The sequence below is a fragment of the Erpetoichthys calabaricus genome, chromosome 18 (genome assembly GCF_900747795.2).
Source record: "Erpetoichthys calabaricus chromosome 18, fErpCal1.3, whole genome shotgun sequence".
NCBI lineage: Eukaryota > Metazoa > Chordata > Cladistia > Polypteriformes > Polypteridae > Erpetoichthys > Erpetoichthys calabaricus.
In genome coordinates this window covers 31,343,586-31,362,557 of record NC_041411.2, presented here as the reverse complement: position 1 = coordinate 31,362,557, position 18,972 = coordinate 31,343,586, and the positions used below count along the sequence as shown (strand labels likewise).

Genomic DNA, 18,972 nt, shown 5'->3' with positions numbered 1-18,972 from the left:
ACACATAGTTTTATAAATGAGATCCCTGGACATTAACATTATTGTTTTTAAGCCATTCGTATGTAGCTTTGGCCTTATCCTTGGGGTTGTAGTCTTGGTGGAACACAAATCTTCTCCCAAGGTGCAGGTTTCTTGCAGACTGCATTAAGTTTTCCTCCAGGGGTTCCCTGCATTGTACTGCATTCATGTTACCCTCTCCTCTGTCCTCACACGCCTTTCAGGGCCTTCTTCTGAGAAGTACAGTACACCCATAGCATGAAGCTGCCACTGGCATGCTTCACGGTGATGATAGTGTGTTTTTAATAATGTGCAGCATTTTAGCATATTAGATAGATAGGATACTTTCTATCTATCTAATATGCTAAAATACTGCACTTATTAATTGTCAATTAATGAGCAAAAAGCTCAATTTTAATAACATCAGACCATAGAATCTTAATGATATTGGATAGCCATAATAAATTTATATTGTCTTTTCTATTTGTAATTATATTAAACCACTTTGCAGAAATCTGTCTTTAGTTTGACATTAAAGAGTCCTTATCTATTCATCAGTGTCAAAATAGCCAACTTAAATCCACTGTGATTCAATGTCCTATAACAATAAAATGTCAGATATTCCAAGGTCATGAGTACTTTTTATAGGCACTGTACTATGAGGAATTGTGACCATCATATTTTGTTCTGTACAATTGGTTATTATATGGAAAAAAATGTCTTATTTCTGATGAAAATGTCTTTGTTTTTATATTCCTTTCTCAATTCTCAGGATTCGTGTGGGCTGCCATCGGCTCATCAACCATCACATTTTCACAAATCTGATCCTTGTATTCATCATGCTGAGCAGTGTGTCTCTTGCTGCTGAGGATCCTATTCGTAATTTCTCCGCCCGCAATGTTGTAAGTTAACTCTTCATGCATTCATTTTGATGAGATGTTCCAAGGAGAAAGACATTCCTGCCTGTGCAGGAGTCTGAGATTTTACATCACTTCTGATAACACAGTTCCACAGTGATGTGCTTTTCACGTACCTGTACAGCTGACCTACTTTGATGGGATTAGAAAACTGGATGCTTATAGTCATTTTCTTCCACATAGACCAATAATTGCTGTTATGTTTTCTATTTTCACAATATATACATGCTACTGTAGTGCACAAGTGTATCAATACCAAAGCCATAATGTGTTCATACTATGTGGTTAACATCAGCAGAATAAAAAAAAATCAGTATATTTAGTGTCCTGTTCCTCCCAAAGCTCAGACAGCACAATCATTGCCATTTTAGTTGAGAGGCTATAGTAAGGCTAGTGCTTAGGCTGAACAACTTATGCTTATTACTGACTGTAGTCCATTCAGTTGTTTTTGCCAGTATAACAATGGGTGCATTTTGGAATGTTGTTGCTTTTATTTTTTGGTGTTAGGAGTTCACCAAACCCCCACTGAGCAGGGGTCCTCAGATCAGTCTATAAGGACCTGCAGTAGCCGTAGGGTTTTCATTCTGTCCAATCGCTCTCCTAGCAGACACTTGGGATTTGATTCATTTCTGGACAGTGAAACGAGCAAAATTGTTGGAATGAAACTTTAACGTTCATTGTTGGAATAACAAAAAATAAATGGGGAAAAATCAAAACACAAATTACTACAACAACAAAATCAGGAAAACAATAGCAACTCTGAACATTAGCTACAGTCATTTTGCACTTATTTTAGTATCTTGTATGACTACTTCTGTCCTGTGCAGAAAAATCGTCCTCGATTCACAATAGGTCAGTCTCCTATTTTCGAAAGAATTGATCTGTAGAGGATGCAAATGAGGACTCAATGTCCTCATATTTACAAAATGTACAAATCAAAACTACATGATGCAATTGTTTCCATATTTTAACGAACTTGGCTTAATCAAATTTAGCACCACCATTTCTAAAATAAAAGTACTGGCAGTTAAGAGATTCGCTCTGGGATAAAACATGAGGCAAGTATGATTACTTACACAATAAAAGCAATAGATGTTATTTATATTTTAATATTTCTCCCACTTTTCCTTTTCATTCATTGTTTGGTATGACAGTTGTGGCTCCCGGTAGCGCTCTAGCTACCCAGTCACTCGACACAGACAGGCTTGAACACAAATATAAAAGCACAAAGTGTTTTTATTGTGGGAAGCTCTTCTCTGTAAGTATTTCCCACACCATACCCACAAGTACAGTTAAGTACAATAGATAGATAGATAGATAGATAGATAGATAGATAGATAGATAGATAGATAGATAGATAGATAGATAGATAGATAGATAGATAGATAGATAGATAGATAGATAGATAGATAGATAGATAGATAGATAGATAGATAGATAGATAGATAGATAGATAGATAGATAGATGGGATTAATAAAGTATCTATCTATCTAAGGGGAAATTCACAATTTAAATATTCACAATAAATTCACAATAGCACATAGCAATGCTCTGTCTTCTCGCTCTCTGTCCTTCTCTATCTCCGTCACTGCCTCCACTCCTTCGTCCTGACTCTGGCTTCTCCTCTGGCTGTCAAAAATGGTTGTAAGTGAAAACTAAACCAGCACCACTAGGTTAAAAACAAACAAAAAATAAATAAATAATAGGAGATCGGAGAAGGTAGAAAACTAGAGAAGTTGTGATAGTGTATGGCCTCTAAGTGTGCAATGGAATAACTGCTTCCCCACATCCAGTGAAGTTCTGTCAAATTGAAACCAGATAGATAGATAGATAGATAGATAGATAGATAGATAGATAGATAGATAGATAGATAGATAGATAGATAGATAGATAGATAGATACTTTATTAATCCTAATGGGAAATTCACAAAGGAGTGATCAATAAAAAAAGAGAAAAATAAAAGTAGAAAAATAAAGTCGTACACGGAGCTGCTGAAAAGGCTGCCACTCTCGGCGGCGCCTGAGTCATGAGTCATGAGTCTATTGGCACAGTGTTGGGTGGGCACACACCCTCACAGAGAAGATGTATCAACTTAGACTTCTGTCATTCTGCCAAGTTTTTGATGTCATTAAAATAACATTACTATTAATTAGACAGTTATGAAATGGAGGTCTAGAATATTATATATTTTGCTAATTAAAAATACATTTTGTAAGTCACTTTGTACAATGCCTTGAAACCATCCACAGAAAACATGTCTCTACTCCCAGAGCCATGTAAATCCCAGGTTAAAAATCAGTGTATTACCTGAATATAGATGTATTTATTAATTTGGCGAATAAGTTAATTTTGGGTATCACTGATTCCATGTGATAAACACACAAAACATAATACGAAACATACCATATCACTTGTATGGTAGTTTCTTAAATATGTCAGACATTGGCATCAGTGGAGCATATTACATACAGTACATTGCCTAATGTGGGCACCAAGTTGTAGCCCACAAGGGCAGTAGCCACCAACCCTGTAGTGAAACTAAAATAAGTCACAGACTGTGCCACGGCTCACATTATAAAAACATAATCACCTCATACTCGGCACCTAGACAGAGTAAAGACTAGTGGAATTGTTTAAGAATTACACTGTATTCCTATTTTGTTTACACACCAAGTGAGAGCTAAAATCTAGATTTCAGGTATTTTCCCCACCACATTTATTATCACAATTAGTGCTGTTAAACTGGAAAATGGCTGTAGTTTAGTGTGTTATTCCACAAGGGTAACATTTCCATCGGGGTCCAATGTGAAACTCTGAACAAGTCTCTTAAGCTGCCAGGACTAAAGTTATTAAAATATGTGAACAGTTGCTCTACAGTTTTGTCCTTTTAAATCCCTGTAGGATATTGTTCACTTTAGGAAGGAGGAGGAGGTTGGGAGCATGCGCTAAGACAAAGGCACTATATAAAATAATAAATTCTGTTTAATATTCAAAATATTTTATATTAATTTCAGCAAAGGTTACAAGACAGGAACAGGCTCTGGTTCATTCTATCTATCTATCTATCTATCTGAACTTAATTGATGTTAATGAGTAGTCTCAGCTCCTTTATAATCAGAATTATCCAAAAGTTAAAACTCCGCCTTCTTAACAAATTCAAGGATTCATAAAAATGAGAAGAGTCTTTCCTCTTTTATCGCTGTTTTTAGAAGCCACTTCATGATGAGCATACACATGTGCTAATGACACAGAATTGGATGTTTCTCTGATCGATGTGTGGTTGTTAACTTCTGTGACTGCTCATTGTTAATTGACTGATTAAAAAACAATTATGAAGCAATTAGTAGGCAAAGCTGAATGAGGAGGGAAATTAAGATGAAGTAGAAAAATTAAACAAACTGTGAAACAATGACAGCAATACACATTTTTAAATTATACTGGTACAAGTATGTCTATCTGGTAGTGCCTGAAAATGGCAAGAGGTTAATAAGAACAGCAGAGAACAGGTGAGGAGAGTGTCGGAGGCCATCTCTACATGCTACTATGGATAGACAGGGCCTGCAGGAGGAAGGAAAGCCATGTAGGTGGGCTTAAGTTGTTCAAGACCACAATAGCGAGAGGTGAGGAAAAGGAGGACTGGCACACAAATAACTGGAGGTCCTTCAGGTTCAAATTTCAGGCACTATTGATAGTTGTCAGAAGAGAAATTAACAAATATCAAGGGTACCTGACCCTTCCATTAAGAATGGAAGTACTCTTCTCCAGACTGATAGGTGGCAGCAACAGTAAGCCCCGTGAGACTGGTAGATCCAACAGTCCAGTACAGATAGCAGAAAGCCTATAAATTGCTATGGGTGCCTGGCAGGCCATGTCTTAGGCACTGTTAGAGAAATGTTAAACCTTCCCTGACCTAGAATGTGATTCTGAGCACAGGATGACAGTAAGATATTGAGTCTGCAAATATAGAAATGAGCTTGGCGTAAAGACTTTCAGGTTGGGTGGAATTAAGTAGTCTGAGAACGGAGAGAGAGACACACACACACGTACATAGATAAATGAGTAGAAACAAAATTAGTTTTTATGTGAACTGTTTCATCTGGTAGAAATGTGTGTTTTGATTGGGCCAATTGGGTAGTAATGAATAAATGACATTGGTTCCAACTCCAAGGCTGTTGCAGTTGGTTTAAATAGCCAGAGGGAGGGCCCAGGAGTGGAGACCTCAGGGTGGTTCTGCCTCTTGGAGCTCCACCCACAAAGACCAAGGAACAGCAGTACATTTAAAAGGAGAGTGCACATGAAGGTAACAGAAAAAACATAAAGACATGAAACATAATAACTCAGAATTAACAAAAACAATAAAATATCTAACATACATATCTATCTGATCCATGCACAAGAAGTTTTTGAACATGCAATCAGTGCTTCTCATGTGCTATGTAGGGTTGCTGTGCTGACAGTTTGACTCATTTGACAGCTAGGACGAGTGGGCAGAGCAATGTTACTATTCAATACTGACTTAAAAGTACCAAACCTGTCAAAAAAAAATTGTACTATATATTTACAGACAAATAAAAATGAACACCCATATTTTCAACTAGGATGTAATAATAAGTAGGAAGCTGAATGTACAATCAGAAGAGCGGGCCTGTGCGACTTAAAGCACATGTTCACTCTAAAAACCATAATACTGCTTTTACAGGAGAAACCTCATCAGCAGAAGTGACAGACTGTTTTATGAAGCTTGTTTAACTGTTTTTCAAAAAGATCATTTAAAACTAATCAGTTTTAAAACCAATGAGACTTTTGCTAAAATGTGATGCACATGGAAGTCTTAATTTCTGCTTTAGATGTCAAGCTGCCTGTTGTGCTAAAAGAAAACAAAATATTAATATCAAAACAATGTTTTTGCATTTTTCCTTTTTGCTGTTATGAAAGAGAAATAGCAACCATGCTGGTTCTTAAAAAGTTTACTAAATAGTATAATATAAACTTAAATATTTAAATTGATTGATTTAATTAGAAAAATGAATAAAGACCCTCTGTTTGTGATGGTTATTTGTCAAGTTATGATTATTTCCCTCCCACTGGGCCTTGTTCATTGAGAAACAAAGTCTAGTCACCAAAACAGATAAACAGATATGTCGTCTCTGGTGTCCATGCCACTAAGACAAGCATTCAAAATGCACGATATTCTTTTACATATGAGGCAAGATACGTGTCATATAATAAAACCTCTAAGTCTGTCCACACCCAGATATACATATATGACGGAAAGACTTCAACCAGTAATTACTATCATGCTTCTGCCTTACAAGGCACTATGCATATTCATCACAGTGCTTGCAATAACGTTTCTGACTATAACATCAATGATAAATTATAATAGTAAAATAACTAAAATATACATATATATATATATATATATATATTGTAGACACAAGAGGGATGCTCCAGCTCACCAGGTTAGATATAATGGAAGGATGAAAATTCGAAAGTCTCAAAAAAAGGATATTAAAGATCGCATTAGCTCAAACACATGGAAATTATTACTCGGTGAAATAACGGAACAGCAAACAGAGATCGAATATATTGTTCGGATTTAAACTTTAAGTCGGAGTCTTGTAGATCGTCTAATTCATGTTGCCATCAGGGAAAAAAAAAGTAATGTTTCTTCCCAATGAAGAGGCGTATCCGTGAGAATTAAAAGATTTGTTGTTTGGTGAAAGGGAAATCGCGCGAGAGAAAATTTCACGACCCGCAAGACAAGAGCTTATGCAAAGAGATTTGGAAAAGTCCTTCCCACATAACCAAGCACACGGTTCAATCACTTCTCATTTGTGTGAATGCTATTGTCAGACACGTTTCTTGTAGGCGTTATCACGATGTAATTCCAAATGCAGAATCAAAATTCAATGCGATATTGATGAAAAGGTAAAAGCGAAAAGAGATTGAATATAAGGACATACAGTAGGTGATATGACAGAAGTATGTAGATATTGTTTGGCTTTAAAGTTTTAAGTTGGAGACTTGTAGGTCGTCTAATTCGTGTTGCCATCAGGGAAAAGTAGTGTTTCTTCCCAATGAAGAGGCCTATCTGGGAGAATTAAAAGTTTTGTTGTTTGGTGAAAGTGAAATCCACATATGTGAGCAACAGGGATGCGAAGTTGTGGTGTGTAGCGCATGCAGGGGGATTGGTGAGCGAAGCGAGCAGGGGGCGAAGCCCCCTAGTCTTCATAATAATGACCTCGTGCTATACCTGTTTTCATAACAATTACACCTTTCCTTTACCCTAATAATTATCAATCTTTTCATAACAATCATTAGGACTCAAAGGTCGTACTTGCCGCCTGGCCTGAACCATCACCTGAATATATTTTACATTCCTCACATTCTCACATTCCTAATCTAAGCTAATAAAAAATGGGTGGCCTTTTAATTGATTAGTCCTCATCATTAAGTTGGAACCAGGATGTCCCACATATGAGAAACTGAACTGCTCAATTAATAATTACTTGTTGCAGCAGTATCCAGTAATTCTAAAATCACAGGCAGTTGTGGTTATAGCACAGCATGCAGCTTCACTGATAAGAGCTAAGCTGCTGGAGCTGAATGCAGACGGCTGTTTTGATAATCAACTCTTAAACTCCTGTATAGCTCAATCTTAGCTAACACAATGCGGCTTGCTTTTAACTTTATCATCTAGAATATTTGTAAGTCTTAAAATATAAAATTAAATGCAATTTAAAAAATGTTTATATGTTTATGTGCTAGCGTGCAAGTCTACTTAGTTTTCTTTAAGTGTAAGGGCCTTGAAGGTTTGCAGAAACTTGTTGAGACTTTGTAAGTCAAAAGACCCAATAGAGCTGCCATGTCCCCGAAACAAAAGCTTGTTTACTCAATTCCCTCAAAAACACAGCATCCTTTGTTCATAGAGAACAAGACAAGTGAAAAGCAAGCAGGCCACATTAAAAACAAAAGCAGCGGCTTGTAAAAATAATAGCGTCTGTCCAAGCCACTTAAAAAAGATGTCAAGCAGCTCCTTTTAATCAATAGTTCTATAACTAATAACAAGGCATATTGATCCTTTATCTAAACCTCAACAATAGATTAGTTTTGAAATTTTAAAAAACTAGGGAGCTCCGCCTCCTGCTCGCTTTGCTCACCCACCCCCAGGTTTGGTGTACCGGATAAACAATTTAAAGAGATTGTTATTTTCATGGGAATTGTTACATATGCATTATTTTCACTTTTACTTTAAAACTTTTGTAAAAGCAATACTTGTCCTTTATTTTCGGCCCCGGGCGTGGTTAAATCTTTTTCTCGCAGGACGTATAACGCTGCTTGCGTTGTGAAAGGGGGGCGGCTGAACGCACGCTAAGGAGATGCCGCCGGATCAACTGCTGTCCTGCTGCTGCTAGCGACCTGCGTGTTCTGTTTGTCGTGCTGCGTGTTGATCATTTAAAAGCCTGTACAGCAGCTGTCCTTTTGCCACTTTGTTTCTCTGTTGCTTGCGTTGTGAAGGTGGTGGTGGGGGGGTAGTGGGCTGAACACATACTAAGGAGAAGCGGTTGGGTCATCTGCTGGCTTGCTGCTGCTGCTGCTGCTGGCGAGCTGTGTGTTCTGTTGTCACGCTGTGCATCGATCATGTAAAAGCCTGTACAGCCGCTGTGCTTTTTCCACTTCTTGTTTCTGCCGCTAGCGTTGTGAAGGGGAGGGGGGGGGGGGGGGGTCGGGGGAAATAGGCTGAACGCACGCTAAGGAGAAGCGGTCGGATCATCTGCTGGCGAGCTGCGTGTTCTGCTTGTCGCTTGTCATTGTTTTAAAAGCTGGGAGCACATGAAGTGTGTCTGCCAAATGCATTCAAACATCTGCTAGGTTAGATGTCCGTGAACTTGTTTTAAATGTTGTTTCACTGCCTTGTCTCGCATGACGTTAAACTGTCTCTTGCGGGACATCAAATTGTCTTCTGAGAAGATCACGTCTCGTCTCCCTCCCAAGATTTTTTTTTATAATAGAGAGATTAGCAAACATATTGAAATGCCTGTTTTGACTCTGCCATTCTGAGATATTAAGTGTGGCTTAGGGGTAAATTAAATGTAATAGTTTTAGGGCTAGGCACGCCACATAGGAAAATGTTAAGAAAAGTGAAGTGGTCTGAATACTTTCTGAATTCACTGTAACTCAAAGATGTATGTGAGACCATTTGCTCATTCTGAGTCAGTTTTAAAAAGTGAGGCCTGTAGTGAACTGGAATCCCACCCAAAGGTGTTTCTTGCCGTGTGTTCAAACCTCCCCAGAGTAGGTTTTGACTTCCAATACTCATGGAAACTATTAGTGGCAGTTGATGAGGGGTGTGGGGGGGTTTGGTTATTCAGGAGAGTCAGATGCAGATCTTAACACAAAAGGTAATGAAATGTGGAACAAAGAAGTCATTCATTATGGTATGCATAAAAATCCATAAGATACTGGCACAAGCAAATGAGCCTGATGGACTGAATTGTCTTCAGTTTTTTTGGAAAATTCCTGCTATATCATTAATGAAAAAGCAGATTCAGGAAAGGAATGAATGTATAAAATGGGAACTGTTGGGAGATTTGAATAAAGCAGTTTTCTTAAGAGCAAATGTGCTTGTGCTGTCTGAAAAGCTGCCCTGGCAGGGTATTGTGGGCCCAGTATCTTTTGAGTATTTTTCAAAAATGATGACTGAATAATTGCTTTATCCATTTTTTTTGTTCTGTTTTGTTTTATTTGTCAAATGTGTGTCATTTTTGTCTCTCTCTGTCTCTGTTTCCCTTTAAAACCAAATCCCTTCCCTCCTGGCCTGTGCTTGTGATTCTGTACTGCTGATGAATTTTTGTTAAACACATATGTTGCTTTTGCAGATACTTGGTTACTTTGACTATGCTTTCACGGCAATCTTTACTGTTGAAATCCTCTTGAAGGTAATGCATTGTTCTAGCCTGTGAACATTTTGTGGACATATGTGTGCAATAATGCTGTAACCATGTGATTGCTTTCCAGGTCCTAGGCTATGCAGATTATGTCTTCACTAGTATGTTTACATTTGAGATCGTTTTAAAGGTAACACAACTCTGAGAATGCAAGCATTGCTGCATCTGCCCCTGTGTGTCACCCACCTGCTACTGAATGGAACCCGGCTTGATTTGACTTTCATTTTGGTTTGCTTTGCTTTGCTTTGTTTTTCACAACGGCACCTCTTTTAAAAACAATCACCACTTTTGCTTTTTCTATTAATAAAGACCCTGATTAAAAAATGAACAAGGGAGCACCTACTGAGCCGTCCAACACTGTGCTGCGACTAACTCCTGCATTGGTGGTTCAATCAAACATGACAGCCTGCCAGCAGCATGCAGATTGTATTTCATTATTGCTTTTTCTTTTTTTTCCAAGGGGTGGGATTTGCTTTTTACTTTATGATTTAAATCTGGCTTGCTGTTCTCTACAGCAGCTGCCATTGAGGCCAAGCCTTTGCAGTCACCCCTAAAAGAGGGAGCGAGAACCATGTATTCGAGTGAACTCCTACATGGTTCTACCTGCTATACTATATTGTTAGTGCATATAAATAACCAGAGGCCTGAGAGCAGCTTGTTAGCCTGACGTCAAGTGTGAAGTGGCCCCTGGGGCGCAAGTGTGGCCTCTCGCAGTAAACATTTACATGCACTTGTGGACAGACCTATTACTTTCAGTGCTATGTTGTTTATTATCTATTTTGGTTTTCAGATTTGTCTGTCCACGCTGCTGTTTTTATTTTTATTTTGTATCCCTTTCTCTAAATTAATCCTCATTTGCCTTCATTGAACTGTAGAATGTCTGCAGCAGTAGGCTGTGTGAATGTGCCAGGCAAATGTCTTGCCAAGTTTCAGAAAAGATAAAATGGCAGTCATGTGGATGTCATGGGACTTTGAATATCGAGTTGATGTTTGACAACCTTTTCCTGGTACATCCATGTAAACATACCCACGACTCCAAAGCAGTTGCAGGGCTCATTCGCTTTACTTGCTGACAACAGAGATTACAAATGGCAGTTCTGTGCTCACCCATTACCTGCATTTATGTGCCTGATCCAAAGCTGAGCCTCGTCATTTTAAGATTTCCACTTCCCCATCTGTCTGTCTTAAAAAAAAAGGCAGCACAGCCTTTTCCACCTCAGCCTTCAACTAATGTTTGACAAGTATGGCAAGCGTGGGCTAAGTAGCGCCACTTGGGCAAATGGGTAAGAAATGTTTGGGGTCTGTGTATCTAAGGAGGGTGGTGATGAAGATCGCCATCCATCTTCAGGTGCCGAGAGGGAGGGGAAGGAGGGGTTAGGATAGTTCTGAAAATGAAAGATCCAGTTGGAAATGCCACTGCTGAAAATAAATGCTAGGGATGGGAATAAAAAAACTTGTAAAAAAAAAAACCAAATGATCAGCTGCATTATTTACTTGAAATGTTCTCTCCAATAGATGACTGCCTTCGGAGCCTTCCTCCACAAGGGTGCTTTCTGCAGGAATTATTTCAACTTGCTAGACTTGCTGGTGGTAGGGGTCTCTCTGGTGTCTTTTGGAATTCAGTAAGTATCTGTGTACCTTAATATTTTAGAAGTATTCTTGTGAAAGTTATCCTTGTTTTATTTTAGGTCGGGTAGAAGGGTCTTTTCATCATGTTGGCCAGCCCAGCACTGACTCAGCTGTGGAATGGCCAGTAGGGGGGATGGCAGCTTGAAGGCCAAGGTCTCCACGGGCCTCATGCATAACGCAGTGCATAGAATTCACACTAAAACATGGCGTACGGACAAAAGCAGAAATGTTTGTACGCATAAAAAAATCCAGGTGCATAAATCTGTGCGTTCGCCAACTTCCACGTTCTTCCACTCCATAAATCCCGGTCAGTGTGAAAAGTAACGCACGTGCATGCGCCTACTGCCCCACTCCAACTCCTCCCAGAATTACACCTCTTTGAATATGCAAATCAATATAAATAGCCCTTAAGCTCAGCGTTCTGTGAAAAGACAATGGCAAAAGCACAGGGAAAATAGAAGAATTTCAGCGAATACCAAGTGGAGGCAAGGAAAAACGTACTATTTGTTGGTTTTAACAGTGGTTATAAACAACAAAAGGAAGTTGACCGAGTGACATAGAGTGTCGGAGAAACTCGAAAGCTCAAGTTCACAAAGTCGCACAATGCCCGAAATAAAAAAGAAGTTGTCAGATATCAAAGTCGCTGTAAAAAGGCGAATCACAGCCCACCATCTGAGTGTTATATGAAAGCTTATTAGGGTACAGAGAAAAGAAAAAAAAATAGGGACACAGTGGGAAAAAAAGCTTGAAATGTCAACTTTAATCTCGAAATTTCCACTTTAATCACATAGTTTATTTTGTCATTAAAGTAGAACATTATAAACTTCATCTTAAAATCGTTTAATTTACTAGTTTCTCAAACCCCATCGTAACTAAAGTAGCATGTTAAATGCTTTGTTTTGTATTTGTACTTCTATGTGCTCTACAGTATGTGTGGATGTTTTTGTGCAGTCCTTAGGAATACAGAAGCACTGCATTTTACTAGTTCTTCATATTAATATTCCATTCACATAGATAGCCACTCACTAGCAAACTACATTTCTTTAACATACCCGTAGGTGGTGATTTGCTTTCCAAATGTATTATTGTAAAATTCTATATTCCAACAGATGTCTATGTTGTAATGTTAGAGGTGCAGCAGAGTTTCCAATACAAAATCCGCTTTCTATGTTTGGGTTCATTTTGGCTTTCAAAATGTTACTTGGAAGGAGGATGTAGAAGTAAAACTAATAAACATTATCAGATGAAAATCAACAGCTCCAGCACACTGTAGACTAGGACTATCTCTCCCTACTAATTGACTTAGAATGCACACCGCATCACTTTTTCCACATTTTGTTATGTTACAGCCTTATTCCAAAATGGATTAAATTAATTTTTTTCCTCAGAATTCTACACACAACACCCCATAATGACAACGTGAAAAAAGTTTACTTGAGATTTTTGCAAATTTATTAAAAATAAAAATTTGAGAAAGCACATGTACATAAGTATTCACAGCCTTTGCCATGAAGTTCAAAATTGAGCTCAGGTGCATCCTGTTTCCTCTGATCATCCTTGAGATGTTTGTGCAGCTTAATTGGAGTCCACCTGACATGATGGTTCTCTATAAAGACCCACAGTTGACAGTTCATGTCAGAGCACAAACCAAGCATGAAGTCAAAGGAATTGTCTGTAGACCTCCGAGACAGGATTGTCTCGAGGCAAAAAATCTGGGGAAGGTTACAGAAATATTTTTTTGCTGCTTTGAAGGTCCCAATGAGCACAGTAGCCTCCATCATCCGTAAGTGGAAGAAGTTCGAAACCACCAGGACTCTTCCTAGAGCTGGCTGGCCATCTAAACTGAGCGATCGGGGGGAGAAGGGCCTTAGTCAGGGAGGTGACCCAATGGTCACTCTGTCAGATCTCCAGAGGTCCTCTGTGGAGAGAGGAGAACCTTCCAGAAGGACAACCATCTCTGCAGCAATCCACCAATCAGGCCTATATGGTGGAGTGGCCAGACGGAAGCCACTCCTTAGTAAAAGGCGCATGGCAGCCCACCTGGAGTTTGCCAAAAGGCACCTGAAGGACTCTGAGACCATGAGAAAGAAAATTCTCTGGTCTGATGAGACAAAGATTGAACTCTTTGGTGTGAATGCCAGGCGTCACGTTTGGAGGAAACCAGGCACCACTCATCAACAGGCCAATACCATCCCTACAGTGAAGCATGGTGGTGGCAGCATCATGCTTTGGGGATGTTTTTCAGCAGCAGGAACTGGGAGACTAGTCAGGATAAAGGGAAAGATGACTGCAGCAATGTACAGAGACATCCTGGATGAAAACCTGCTCCAGAGCACTCTTGACCTCAGACTGGGGTGACGGTTCATCTTTCAGCAGGACAACGACCCTAAGCACACAGCCAAGATATCAAAGAAGTGGCTTCAGGACAACTCTGTGAATGTCCTTGAGTGGCCCAGCCAGAGCCCAGACTTGAATTCGATTGAACATCTCTGGAGAGATCTTAAAATGGCTGTGCATCGACGCTTCCCATCCAACCTGATGAAGCTTGAGAGGTGCTGCAAAGAGGAATGGGCGAAACTGGCCAGGGATAGGTGTGCCAAGCTTGTGGCATCATATTCAAAAAGACTTGAGGCTGTAATTGCTGCCAAAGGTGCATCAACAAAGTATTGAGCAAAGGCTGTGAATACTTACGTACATGGGATTTCTCAGTTTGTTAATAAATTTGCAAAAACCTCAAGTAAACTTTTTTCACGTTGTCATTATGGGGTTTGTGTGTAGAATTCTGAGGAAAAAAATTAATTTAATCCATTTTGGAATAAGGCTGTAACATAACAAAAGGTGGAAAAAGTGATGCGCTGTGAATACTTTCCGGATGCAGTGTATATCATTTGTGATCTCTTGAGGGTTCTATTTAACCAAACTCAAATGTTAATTGTGAATTAAAAATAAGTAAAAAATAAAATTTTACTTCCTTTACACAAGAATTGTACTGGGTCTGTCAATCATATTCTACCTACGAGGGACATTCAAAAAGTTTCCGCACTTTTATATTTTCATTGGAAACGGTGAAGGTGGGAGGAGTAGTAATTGGTTGTGTCTGAGTGTCATGTGACTGGGAAAATTGCATTGCAAAGGAAGGTGACTATGTAGAAAAGTGATGTAATTTGTTTTTGAAATTCTTAATAAATAAAAAGTGCGTAAACTTTTTGAATGTCTCTCGTGCATTCTAGGTGCTAGCTTACTACTGCTTGGTGTGCTTTATTCACACTGCATTCCTGTCTCAAAATATGTGTTCATGTAAAGTGATCTTTGTACGAGCAAATTCATTATTTATGTGTGTACAATGAAGTGACTTTCAGTAAGGAAAAAAAGATTTGCACTACACCAGTTTGGCCGGTGCCAGCAATGAGCACAGCTCACAACAGTCAGTCAGTAGTAATCACACCACAGCAATAATTTCTGGAAGAAGCAATACATTTATTCAAATATTCAGGCCCATGTCCTCTGTCCTATGTAATTCTTTGATTCTCTTGAATCAGAACACTTTATATGTGCTAGGGGCTTTGCTAGTTATTTGTAAACGAAACTCTAGCTAAAATAGCTCACCACTTTCAGCTATAGTGTCGACAAATGTCTTCCATACAGATTAGTACTTCGTTTCAAACTGTTAATCTGCAAAATGCAAAAGAAAAAAATCCTGATTTCAAAAGAAAACGAGTAATATTGTCATGATGTTTAGAGGATTTTAGAGCGTTTTACAGTAGTTTGGTATATTTGGAAATTTTTCTACTCATCAGGCTTTGCAAATTTTATTGTTATATATTTTTTTTTTGTTTCTTCATGTTCATTCGGTCAGGGTTTGATGACATCATTAAATGTTTCATTGCCCTGGCCATTGTAGCGATGCTGTGGTGATCAGCTTCTCTAATCTGGCCCGTAATGAATTCCAGGCTACTTACAGGAGAAACATCATCAAGACTCTTTTTTTTTCTAAGCTTTGTGTAAAAATTAAAAAACTAGGAAACTCTGCAGTGAGCTGGAAGATGATTCTAAGATTTGATGTGACGAAAACTGAACTTTTTGGCCATCAGACTAAATTCTGTTTTTAAACACTACATTATCAAAAACACACCATCCTCACTGTTACTTGTGCTGTTGGGTCGCTTCTCTGCAGCAGGAACTCTGTCCACTGTCTTTCCCCCTTGCCCCCTGCCCCTGGACCATAACAAGAGTCATTATCTACCAAGTACCCAACTCCAGCTGGTATTAAATAAGGACTAAATATGACATCTGCTGCTAACTGTCTGTCTTTTTGTACATCTCATAAGCTACTCTATAATGCACATTTTCAATTTTTACTGTAAGTGGCTTTTGGACTACTGATTATTGCACATTGTACTCAGGTTTACTTAACAAGTTCTAATTTTATTTATCTTATATGTTATACTTATATACTTTTTATATTTTATATTTTATTGTACTATGAAGATGAGAGAAAAACAGTATTTCGATTCTTCTGTATGTTCTGTACATATAGTGAATTGACAATAAAAGGCTATTTGATTTTGATTTGATTTTAAAAATTAAAAAATAAGTCTCTTATACATCACTCGTAAAATAAAAGCGTGGGTGCTTTTCATCAGTCAACATTCCAAAAACACTTCTTAAAATCTTAGCAAAAGCGCCCAACTTTTATTTTACGAGTGAGTGTATTAGAGACTTTTTACTTTTTAGTACACTTTTTAACTTAATATAAGCATGGTTTTTAAAAAGTATTTTATATATATATATATATATATATATATATATATATATATATATATTATTTAATGTACATTAAAGAACCATCAATCAGAAATCAAATCAATTAATAATATATTGAACAATTATTATAAAAGAAAAGTTGAATAAATCAGACTCTGCAGCAGCATGAATAAATAAAAAATCGAGTATTTGCGTTCAGGTAAAGTACTACTTCCAGTTGATGGATTTGGCTCAAAAGTTAATACAGATCTACAATTTTGGTGTAACAACCACATGCCAAATTTCATCCATCTGTCTTGTTGCGTTTTTGAGTTATCGTGTTTACACACGCAGAGATACAATTCCAAAAAAACGATATTTTTGGGCTCAGGGAGGTCTAAAGCATTAGTAAGATTCGTCAAAATATTGAGGTCGAATTTTTTCATGTTTACTATACTTTGTCTATACTTCATATACAAGAAAGTGAAAAGGAGTCATATTCAAAAATAATATCAATAGTACAATATACTTATGTGTAATAGTAAAGTACATAAAACACTTTTTTTCTTAGCATTTCATAATATCATGTAGTTAAAAATAAGTCCAAATAGGCTTGTAGTGGCTGAAATAAATTTAATACTAATGAGAATCTCAAGTGGTACAAAAATTTCATCGATTGATGTACTGTTGTTAGTTGTTGTATATGAACGATTATTGGATAATTGTGGTTCATATTTCTCAAGCACAATTTTTTTTAAAGAAGTACCTGATGGAGAGTTAAAATCTGCACTATGTGGAAGTCTGCCTGCATGGACGTGCAAGAGCCTGATATAGCATGGAGTTGTTGGCCATGCACACCTCTCATGCCATTTCAGCAACCTGTATTGGGGATTTACGTTTCCAACAGGAGCGACTGCCAGATGTGTAAAATATGAAATAACCTCTCTGTAGAGAAATTTGAAAGAGTAATAAATTGAATGTTTACAGACTACTTCATTATTTTAAGATACATGATTTAATAAATGCTCTTTAAATAGGAATTTCAAAGATTTGTAAAATGCAATCTGTTTGACCTATCTCAATGAAAACTGAACATTCTTGTCAGATTATCAAATTTAAATTAAATCTGCACATTGGTTTCATGTGGACAGACAAACTGTCTGTAATGATGCCAGCAGATGCTTTCTCCAGGAGCAGCTACACCAAAAATGAAACTAACTGGGAATGAAAATCCAAAAAATAAAACGTGTCAGATGTAGTGAAAATCCAAATTTATTTGAAGTTGTAGTATAAATAAAGTCATATTAAAGTGGAAACCTAATCTGTGAATTTTTATTAGGAAAAACTCAGCAGGTAGTGTTATGTTCTCATTAAAATAAACTATTAAAAATATCAAAAATTAACCAAAATTGAATTGTGTATGAAGTGATTGCTAAACTAAAATGGGAAGTCAAATTAAAATTGTATTTATATTTTTAGCCTAAATAAAGAGTACTTTAGCTGGATATTCTTAGCCACAAACAAAATACGGAGACATTCAAGAAAATTAATGCACATTGTTTTATTTATAAAAATATGTGTAGAAGTGGGAAAATGCCATATTTTAATTACTGTAGGTGATTTTCTGCTGATGTTAAATACTTTTTGCATTCTGTAAGCTTTAAAATTTCAATTCAGGAATATTCAGTGGTCACAGTAAAACATTTTGTACAGAAGTAATTCATTTTTGTTTATATTCTGTTTTGTAGGTCATCTGCCATCTCAGTAGTGAAGATCCTCCGTGTGTTACGTGTCTTGAGGCCTCTACGAGCCATCAACAGGGCCAAAGGACTAAAGGTTTGGCACTGCCCTCCATGCTCAGTGTTGCATTTATTCTTGTGTTATGTTTATCTTTCATTATACCTTCTACCCATTTTTGATTACGCTAATTAGTACAACATTTGCTCCTCCTGAAATGTGTTAATTTTTTGTGCAATCCTACCATTCACATTTGAGATATAAGATGTCATTGGACATTCACACATTAAGCTGAAAAAAACTGAAATGAAGGGCATACCTGGAGAAGTAACTAAGAATCAGTGGAAAGTTTAGAGCTGTAATAAATTCCTTAAAATCAAAAATGCTAATACATATTAGCAAGAAGGAAATCTTGTGGGTTGTAACTCAAAAGACGGCGTGCAGCATCAAATCTTCGATATGCATGCTGAGAAAAATTATATTGTATGTGCTCTGAATTCATGACTTCATATAAGCCATTGCAGAAATAGTGACCTTAATATTCTATATATATAAAATCCCTACGTGCGTCCAGGTGTCCGTGTGTGGGTGTCTTCTGGTGAAGTACGCATGCGCGGGGCACGGTGCGATGCGCGATATTACTGTCAGAGAAAGTTACGGAAATACAAACCAGTATTACTGCGAGAGGAAATTAAAGGTACACAATACAGTGACGCATATTACAGCCACATACAAGCCAGTATTACTGTCAGAGGAGATTGAAGGCATATTACCGACGCGCACGCCTGTATTACCGCCAGAGAAAATTAAAGGTATATTACGGACGTACGGACGTACAAGACGGTATCCTTCAATAAAGGGCGCGCACAAAAAGGCGAGCCTCAAAAGGACGACCTCAATTAGGCGCGCGTAAATAAAGATCTGCACCTGTTGCTCTTCACATATTCCAGAGCCATTTGAACTAAATTATCTACACGCCCTTATTGAATAGAGCCG

At 37.8% G+C, this 18,972-nt stretch overlaps 1 protein-coding gene across 1 annotated transcript in view; it reads left to right on the top strand.

The window, feature by feature from the left end:
• The window catches only part of cacna1db (calcium channel, voltage-dependent, L type, alpha 1D subunit, b), a 325,356-nt gene that overhangs the window by 196,005 nt on the left and 110,379 nt on the right, over positions 1-18,972 (top strand). Inside the window, exons 20-23 of the mRNA XM_051921058.1 lie at positions 770-899; positions 9,799-9,858; positions 11,383-11,489; positions 17,988-18,075. Coding sequence (XP_051777018.1) covers positions 770-899; positions 9,799-9,858; positions 11,383-11,489; positions 17,988-18,075 — 385 coding nt within the window. The remainder of the gene's footprint in view (positions 1-769; positions 900-9,798; positions 9,859-11,382; positions 11,490-17,987; positions 18,076-18,972) is intronic.